The sequence below is a fragment of the Labrus bergylta genome, chromosome 7 (assembly GCF_963930695.1).
Source record: "Labrus bergylta chromosome 7, fLabBer1.1, whole genome shotgun sequence".
NCBI classification, from domain to species: domain Eukaryota; kingdom Metazoa; phylum Chordata; class Actinopteri; order Labriformes; family Labridae; genus Labrus; species Labrus bergylta.
The window spans coordinates 26173891-26183181 of NC_089201.1; the positions used below are offsets into that span (position 1 = coordinate 26173891).

At 37.4% G+C, this 9291-nt stretch overlaps 2 protein-coding genes across 3 annotated transcripts; one reads left to right on the plus strand and one right to left on the minus strand.

Annotated features, from left to right (window-relative positions):
- Nucleotides 1–2975: 2975 nt before the first annotated feature.
- dnaja (DnaJ heat shock protein family (Hsp40) member A) lies at nt 2976–6669 on the plus strand. The gene is made up of 8 exons (XM_020631406.3): nt 2976–3135; nt 3492–3632; nt 4739–4910; nt 5029–5133; nt 5211–5438; nt 5546–5776; nt 5869–5969; nt 6072–6669. Exons 2-8 carry the CDS (start codon nt 3501–3503, stop codon nt 6285–6287), a joined length of 1185 nt encoding a protein of 394 aa, XP_020487062.1. The 5' UTR covers nt 2976–3135; nt 3492–3500; the 3' UTR covers nt 6288–6669.
- Nucleotides 6660–8773, minus strand: rps27l (ribosomal protein S27 like). Of its 2 annotated transcripts, none has more exons than XM_029276897.2 (4): nt 8681–8773; nt 7324–7432; nt 7001–7111; nt 6660–6905 (listed from the first exon to the last, which is right to left on the minus strand). In XM_029276897.2, the coding sequence occupies exons 1-4, from the start codon at nt 8756–8758 to the stop codon at nt 6877–6879; spliced, it is 327 nt and encodes a 108-aa protein (XP_029132730.1). In that variant the 5' UTR covers nt 8759–8773; the 3' UTR covers nt 6660–6876. The 2 variants fall into 2 exon arrangements, with proteins under 2 accessions (XP_029132730.1, XP_020487064.2); XM_020631408.3 differs by having other exon boundaries at nt 8666–8773.
- Nucleotides 8774–9291: the final 518 nt, after the last annotated feature.

Sequence of the window (9291 nt, forward strand, 5' to 3'; positions counted from 1 at the left end):
TTTCTTTTTTTTTTTTTAGATTTTTTTTGTGTCATTTTTGCCTTTATTGGATAGGTCAGCTGAAGAGAGACAGGAAATGTTGGGAGGAGAGAGTGGGGGATGACATGCAGCAAGAAGCTGATGTTGGATTGGAAACCCGCAGCTGCTGCAACCAGGACTATACATCCGTGGGGCATGTGACCTAGCCACTGGGCTATTTGGAGCCCCCGACACTATTCTTGATAGAGGCTCTCTTTGTATATCACTTTGTGATACATCTTCAACATGGCTGGGCGATGAAGCTTCATTCTGGGTCCTGTAAATGAAAATCTATCAGCACTTAATTCCAAAAATCCAACCAAAAAAAAGCCTTTTCTTTTATTAATAAATATATATAATTGAAATGTAGGCCTTTGTTAACATCCTGTTTTGTCAAAAAACATTCTAGGACAGACTGCAAAATAACAAAACTAGAAAACGAGATTTATTTTAAGACAGAAGAACATTTTTAACAGCTAAAATAAAATAGGCTGCAGCCTTTCCTTTGGTGTGTTAATACTGTCAATGTAAGTCTTTCAATAGTTCACTGTGCACATGTTTATTTCCAAAGATACAGTTACAAAACATCCCATTATGAAAAAAAGTGACCTTTTGGGTCACAAGAATAGAAAAGAACTTCCTCTTGTCAAATGAGCATGACATTGCTGATAGGTTGCTCCGTCTTCACTGCTTCCTCAAAGGGAACAGGAGGAATATTCTCTTTTCTATCTGAGGTAATTCACTCTGATTAGAGAGTGAGAGCACCCTGACATCACATCTGATTTGTTGCAATGATGATGTTGCTGTATATTCTGTCCAGAACAACGTGCTCAGGTTTGTTATACACCGAACGTGAGCTGGTGACCTTAAAAAAAGTAATTATTTCGACACTAGCCGTATTGCTCAGTTAGCTCTTCATTTCATTATCTCTGTGATGTGAGGAAAAAAAACATCTTTGTGTATTCATCAGGTTTCTACAGTACAGTCATTCATCTACATTTTACTTGTCTAGTCCATATTTTCATAGACCCATGAAAATAATATCTCCCCAAAGGTAAATTTCACTCGTGGCCTCAAGAGTCTATGTTGGCCATTTGGTCATGACAGGCTCAATGTTACCACGGCTTTAACCGAGAAAATCCTTATTTCTGTAGTTTCTGTTCATGAAATTCAAAGCACTTAAACATCAAAAAAATCCAAATATAAATGTTACATTTCTTGTATTTCTTCATAGGCCTATTGTAGTTTGCGAGCTTTGTGTCCTAAAATGAAGTGAGGGCATGTGCTCATGCTATAAGCCTCACTAAAGTGGATATTAAGGTAAAAAAATAAGAAAACTTTGAATCCGTTTGTTTTCATGTCCAATTCTCTCACTATTGTGTATCTTAGAGAGTAGCCTAACTCAATAAACATGCAGCATAATCCTTTTTTTGTGGGTAAATTTTTTTTGAATGTGCCCTTCCAAAGAGCTTCTAATGAATTAAGAAAAACAAGATTAGCTACTTTTAGTTTTAACTTCTGATGTTAAATCGTAGATACTTTTATTCAGACCCATAGGTACATGTCATTGTAATAAAGCACAAGAAATATAAATACAGGATATCACCATCAAAGGGATAAAATCACTACAGTTCTCAAGTTCTCAGTCATTAAAATACAAAGAGACATATGCACAAGAAACCTGAGGAATATCACCTAGTGTGGGCTGAGTGAGAGCTGTTATAATACAATTTTCTGAATCACTACTCAACTTATAAACGTATAAAACAAATGTCTCAATACGATATGAAATATTCTAAATGCATCATTATATGCTACCTAACTTTTTCATTTTATCTTTAATGTAGGCCTACTTGCACCACAAGCGAGCAGTATCCTACAGCGGAGTACAATAAGCTCTAAAAAAAACAAGTTTTAACTGCTGGGCTGTGCATATTATTATTATTATTTTATTTTTTTATATTTGTGATAAGGTAAAAAAAGCACAAAACAAAAATGTGCACATAGACATGACAATTAAAGCAACGGCAAATAAACAAAAACAGGCAAAACAGAAATAAACAAAACAAAATCAAAATACGCAAAACATTAGCAAAGACAAATACACTTTAAGTAGATATAATAAAAGTCAAGTAGTAAGTTTTAGTAGTGTATAAGAAACGTGTGAATGTGTGTGTGTGGCAGTGTAATACATTAAAGTGAGTGGCTGAGTGGGAAGTAGCACGAAAAATAAACAGAAACAAAATTGAATCCCTTCCTTGCATTCTTAAAGGACTGTGAAGTTGGAGAAACTCTGGTAACTTTAAGGTGATATGTCCCTGACTGTCAATACCATGTGATGCTAAGCTGTGTATGATTACAGAATGTCATTACCCAGTTTTTGCGTTTTGTTTTGTCTTTAGGTCTGTCTTTTCTTTAATTATATATTTACCCTTTGGGGTGGGGGAGTGGATTTTTATATATATATATATATATAGTTTGACTGTTATATGCTTTGTTAAATGTATTGTATTTTTTTTTTTAAATGTAAAAAATCAATAAATACAAGTCAAAAAAATAAATAAATTGAAGATAATTGAGAGGAAAAGAAGAGATGGAAAAAAAAAATTGCTGTGCATATTAGACATTTTCGTGGCAGCCTATTTGCTTTATGTGTATTCCCTTACTGACAAAAAAAACAAAAAAAAAACTCTTAATCAAGGCTGCTTATTTAATATCCTACCCAACGTTACGTAGGAATATTCTGGACGACTTACTCTATTTTCAATTTAATTTATTTTCCCCTCCGAGTATCTGGTCCCATGTTTCCACGGTTTCCACCCAGTGCAGATTTATCTTTTAATCCAATCTAACGTTAAAAAATTGAAGACTAGTGAGGAGTCATTAAGAAAAAGGAGGGCTGACAACCCCCCCCCCCCCCCCTCCCCCTCCCCCTCCCTCCTTCACTAGCCTAGGCTTTTCTAGTGTCTACAGCCCCAACCGACGAAACATCCGGCCCCTCGGCTCACAGCTCTCCAGAAAGTTCCTCGCTGTGGAGCGGCTATAAGAACCAGCCATCTGCCTCCACCGCCGGCAGCAACTCGACCGAAAGCCACGGTACAATTAAAACCCTGACATGTAAGTACACTAAACTATCATTTGAATACAAGCTGATATCAGAATAAAGCTAGCGGCTTCATTCAAACCTCACTTATCGAGTAGAGAGAGAGAGAGGAATTATCATTTAACCACATGTGCTACCCTAAGATAACCTCATGTTATCTGTTTAAGACATGCATTACGTCATTCTGACCATGCGTTAACGTTATAGTCGCAATTTAAAGCTAAATATGAGTAACGAGGAGGGAGCTTTGTAATTTGATTGTGAAATGTAGCTTCGTGTAGCAGTAGGTCTCATTTATAACCTCATGGGGCTTAAAAAAAAAAAAAAAAAAAAAAGCGACGCCGTGTGTTTCTGGTTTCTTTTGTTCTAGTTTGCAACCATGGTCCACGAAACGGGTTACTATGACCTCCTGGGTGTCAATCCGACCGCCTCGCCGGATGAAATCAAAAAAGCCTACAGAAAACTGGCGTTAAAATATCACCCCGACAAGAACCCCAATGAAGGAGAGAAGGTGAGTACGTTACATAACAGTGTGTTTGGGGGGGTCGGAAGGGGGTCCCTGACTCCCCTGCAGCCGTGTATGGGCCGGTGGAATGCCCTGCTGTCTATATTTAAACTGCACGCCTTGTCTAGTTAGGACCTTTCTAGAAAGAGCTAGACTCAGCTTCTCTGTTTGGGCACATTAAGCTCTCTGTTTAATGTTTAATGATTAGTGGTTGGAAAGTTATTGTGACAGTAAAGTTTTTTTTTTTTTAAGTGGCCATTCACTGCCTGCCAAAATACACATTGACTGCTGAATGCTCATGATGCTGATGCCTTTTGATTGGTTAAAAAAAACATTTTTTTTTAATGTACATGAATGAATCCTAATGTTTACGCAGTATTCAATAATATAGCTTACAACCTGTTGTCATAGCGACATGTTGGAGAGTATAGTGGAGTCAGTATGCAGGACCATGTTAACACATTCCACGTATTCATTATACTGAATAGGCAACCTTTGCACATGTCTCGTCAATATTTTGCATATTCCTGTGAAAACAGCAGTTTCATTCTAAATCACTGCATGGGCAAAGTGGGCAAGTTGATTATGTTCGGGTGTGTTAAGGTCTTAGTTTGGTTTCTTTGCCTTCTTGCTTTTCGTAGTTTTTCAGGGAAGGGGCAGTCAGTGAGAGAGAGAGCTGCAAGCAACAAACAACAAACTATTTTATGTATATAAAAGGATTATAATGTTTGTGTGTTGGTAGGGGTGGAAGGTGAGTTTTTGTCCAGGGCCTGTGGTCATGAAAATGCCTCCCTGCATGTTGCACATAGTTTTATATTTTCCAAGCAAACAAATATTTATATTTAAAATCGATTTGACGCTTCGCATCACATGGTTGACTTATTTCTTCTGTGCTGTTAATGCAAAACATAGTTATTCCCCTTTTAAAACATGCGATATCTGTTCAAATAAAGGTTTAACAAAAAAAAAAAGCCCCAATATGATGAGGCAAATGTATGTATGTGACACACTTGGTCGGGATAACAACTTGATTGTGATTAATTATTTTTGAAAGCTCTTACTAAGGTTTTGATTTTAAAATGAACGGCATGGATTTTTTTTTACTTCCACAGTTCAAGCATATATCCCAAGCATATGAGGTGCTGTCAGATCCACAGAAGAGAGACTTGTATGACCAAGGAGGAGAACAAGCAATCAAAGAGGGAGGCATGAGTGGAGGATCTCCGACGGACATTTTCAACATGTTCTTTGGAGGCGGTGGAAGGATGCAGAGAGAGAGGAAAGGTAAGATGTATCACATTTTACAAGTCATGTAGCAGCAGTTGCATCTGATGTATGTTTTTTTTTATTTTTGAAATATCTAAACCTAGAAAACATTTGAACTCATCTACTTATCCTACAGGGAAGAATGTCCTCCACCAGCTGAGTGTTACACTGGAGGAGATGTACATGGGCACCACCAGGAAGCTTGGACTGCAGAAGAATACCATTTGTGAAAAGTGTGAAGGTATTTGTTTTTGTTATTATTAATTCCATGTAAAAATTAGACTGTTCTGTTTAATAACATTGTTCTTTTATTTACAGGTTATGGGGGTAAGAAAGGTGCCCTAGAGAAGTGCTCAACTTGCAAAGGTAAAGGAGTTCATATCAAGATTCAACAGATTGGACCAGGGATGATTCAGCAGACCCAAAGCATGTGTCCAGAATGTCAGGGACAGGGCGAGAAGTTTAATTCAAAGGACCGCTGCAAAAACTGCAATGGACACAAAGTAGAACGGAAGAAGAAAGTTCTTGAAGTTCACATTGACAAAGGTATGTCCCCTCCACCTTTCCCTGGATTTTTAGTAAACGAAAAACTGTAAATTGGTGTGTAAATGTGTTTTGCAACACACAGTAACCTGTAGATATGTGATGTGTAGGTATGAGAGATGGTCAGAAAGTTACATTCCATGGAGAAGGTGACCAGGAACCTGGACTGGAGCCTGGGGATGTAATCATTGTGCTGGATCAGAAGGAACATCCCGTTTTCCAGAGACAAGAAGATAATTTAGTAATGAAGATGAAGATCAAACTTTCAGAGGCTCTGTGTGGTTTCAAGAAGACTATTCAGACATTAGACAACAGAGAACTCCTCATCAACTCATCACCAGGTAACACAGAAGATCACAGAACTGGCATATTTTTTTTGTAAGGGAGTATTTTGTCTTCAAATGTAATGAACATGTATCGTTCTTGTCAACAGGGGAAGTGATCAAGCCTAATCAAGTCAAATGTGTCCAGAATGAGGGCATGCCACTTTACAAGGATCCCTGTGAAAAAGGACAGCTTTTCATTAAGTTTGAGGTAAAACTCTTCATCATTTCTGCATTGTGTCTCAAATCTCTGTTGTGTAATGTGTTTTCAGAGGAAATGTTAATTTCAGCCTTTTGTAATTCATTGTCCCAGGTGGAATTCCCAGAGAAAGATTGGCTCCCTGAGCATCTCATGTACCAGCTGGAAAGACTGCTCCCTCCCAGGGACGATGTGATGATCACCGACGACGTGGAGGAGGTGGATCTATGCGAGGTGGACGTGCAGTCACAAGAGAAAAAGTGCAGCAGGGAAGCTTACGAGGAAGACGAGGAGAATCCTAGAGGCGGCGTACAATGTCAGACGCAGTGATCAGTCCATGACGATACTGTAGAGCATGTTTCTGATTTGGTTTATGGTGAAGGACCTGCCTTAAAGTACAGTTTTTCACATGCTAACTTTAAAACTGTTTCCATTACCATTTTTGGCTCACTCTGCTTGGACACAAATATGCAGAGGAGTCAAGTCATTTCTAATTTTTCATGTGTGCTTTCTTTCTGAATTGTGTTTGTCTGATACTGGAAACAGTTTCAATTTTCAATGTTTTTTACATGTAATGTTTAGAAAGAAATCTATGGGACAAATGTTGTCTTTTAATTCAGGAAGGACTTCCTGTATGCTTTCTGTGAAGGTGATTTCATAAATGACAAACCTTATTATTTCTCAATAAAAATACCAGAATGCTTTAACTTTAGCAATGCTTCCTTTATTGAACAAGTGAAATGTATTTCTTGTAGTATCTTACAAATTAAAAGTTTAGATAGTTATACATCTTATCCTAAAAAGTTGTACATCTGTAATGTGGTGGCTGTGATTACTGTTTGCACATCGCAATCATTTGAAAGTTAAGGCATTTATCAACAGCGAGACTTGATTACAGACATGAGTGTGTTTTCCCTTGTTAATGCTGCTTTCTCCTGAAAGAGCAACCTGTAAAGCAAAAACAAGTGTTACACAACTTAGAAACATAAAGCTTAGGTTAGTGGATATAATCATTAACTTTGCAGTTAAAGTGGATGTCTTACCCTCGGTCAGTCTGGCCTTTCCTCCTTTTGGCTGACACAACACAGTTGAGCATCCCACACAGAGAACCACTGTCTGAGCATGGCTGAACACAGTTGTGATTTTGTAGCAGCCTGCAAATAAATAGCCAAGATGTAAACAAGCGATAGACCAATTTTGTAAAAATATGCGCATGGGATTTAATGATCGCAAACTCAGTGACGAAAAATTGGAAGAATCTCAGCAAAAACAAAAGAGGGTTTTCTGTCAAAATGGGTTAATCATCGAGGTTAAACGGTAAGGGATTAACTCAAAAGGCCAACTGTACTGAACACAGTCTACATACCTGGGCACTTAACGTCCATGAAGTAAGAGTTAGGACTCTGAACAAGTCTTTTCTTTTTGTGTTGTCTTCTCTCGTGGTCAATAAGAGGGCGGAGGAGGTCTTTAGCAAGCTACAATAAAGGAAACACAAATTAAAATGTTTCAATTTGAAAAACAGCTTTGTAACGACCTCAGCCAAATTCAGTAAAATAATTTAGTCTGACAGTGGTTTTACTAAATCAAGGTAATTAAAGTGCTTTTCCACCCAAATAACTTTATTCAAAAACAACAATGTACAAGTACACTAGCACATCTAAATCAAATAAAACAGATTAAATAAAATAATAGCACTATTCGGGAAATTCTTATTCTGAAATAATATAAATAAACCAACAAAGATGCATATATTTGTAGAGAAATCATTATTTAAAGGTAATTAAAGTTCAATTATGTGTGTATGTTGTGCGTGACTGTGCAAAGGTCTGTATCACTGCAGCCTTCTGTTTTGCTTTTTTTTGTTTTGTTTTGGACCCGGCTGGACCCCCTAGATCAGGGGTGGGCAACTGGCGGCCCCCATCAACCCTCAACGTGGCCCTCAGGTCTATTTTTACACATCAATTAATTGGAAACGTGAAGAAAAACATGACAATCTGCCATGAAATCATGAAAACCAGGAATTTGTCCATGATAATATTTGATCACTGGTACATGTTGAATTAAATTTGACACATAATTGACTGTAGTCGTTTTTATATCCTACAATTTGGCCCCTCTGGCAGTGAGAATTAAATGAATGTGGCCCTTGCTGTGACCAAAGTTGCCCATCCCTGCTTTAGATCACAATGTTTTCTAGACCTACCACTGACGTCACTTATTCATGCGTTTATCAAAAGGCTTCCTGCTGACATGAACCATGACATGAAGTAGAAAGTAGTTTGCTTTTACTTCTATACACGTTAAAGTTAGACAAGGTAACATCTCAGTACATTTAACCTGGGAAGTAAATGTTCTATACAATCAACATTACAGTTTCTTAAATGTGTGTTTGGTAACTTTAGTTGTTTAAAGCAATGGGGGGGCCTTGTGTTAAAAAAAAAGTATAGGTACAGACTACTTCTTGGCTCGAATTTATTCCGCTACATTTCCAGTTGAGTGAACATACGACACCAATGCATTTCAGCAATTAGCCGTCACCCATACCACAGAGTGCTATGTTAGCTCTCCATGTGCTGCTGCTTCACTTGTGCTAAATAACATACCGTGTGGAGTTTCGCGTCAAGTACATAACTACACAGTGAAGACTGGCAAATTAAAACAGTCTGCAAAACCGACAAGACAAATGACTACTGATAACACAAACTTACAGGCATTTTTTTCACCGTGTTAGGCTCCTTTTCCTGCGCATGCGTGTTCTTGCTGAACAAAAACTGTGCAGGAGGGACTGTGACCAACATCATCACACTAGTGATAAGATTTTCGTAAATAAAAATGAAATACTATTTGTGAAACTTGTTAAAAGCCTAGTGTGGCGTTAAGGAAGTAGAGATTGTCTTGGTGAGTATTGTGTCCGAATAAAATATATTTACACTCAATTTATTAACGGAAAGGTACATTATTAACATTTTTTTTTAAATTATTATTTCATTTTGCCATCTGCTCATTAAACCGTCTTTATAAATGAAATATACTACCAACTGTAACCCACTTTTGTCGCTGTTGCAAAATCAAAAATCTCTTGTAGAATTGTTATCAGCGTTTTATGTATTTATTTATTTTAAAGTAAAGACTGCATCACAGCTCTCATTTTAAGGGTTTTCAAGCATTAGGCAAATAATCAAATGATTACTTAAAAGGACAGAACATTTTTGTATAGTTTACAATGATGAAAAATAAGAAGGGGAATGCCAGGTTGTGTTCATTTCGGTCTTTAGAATGTGGAAATGAATAGTTTTAAAGAGGCACATCACTTCCCTTTAGGCAGATCCTTATA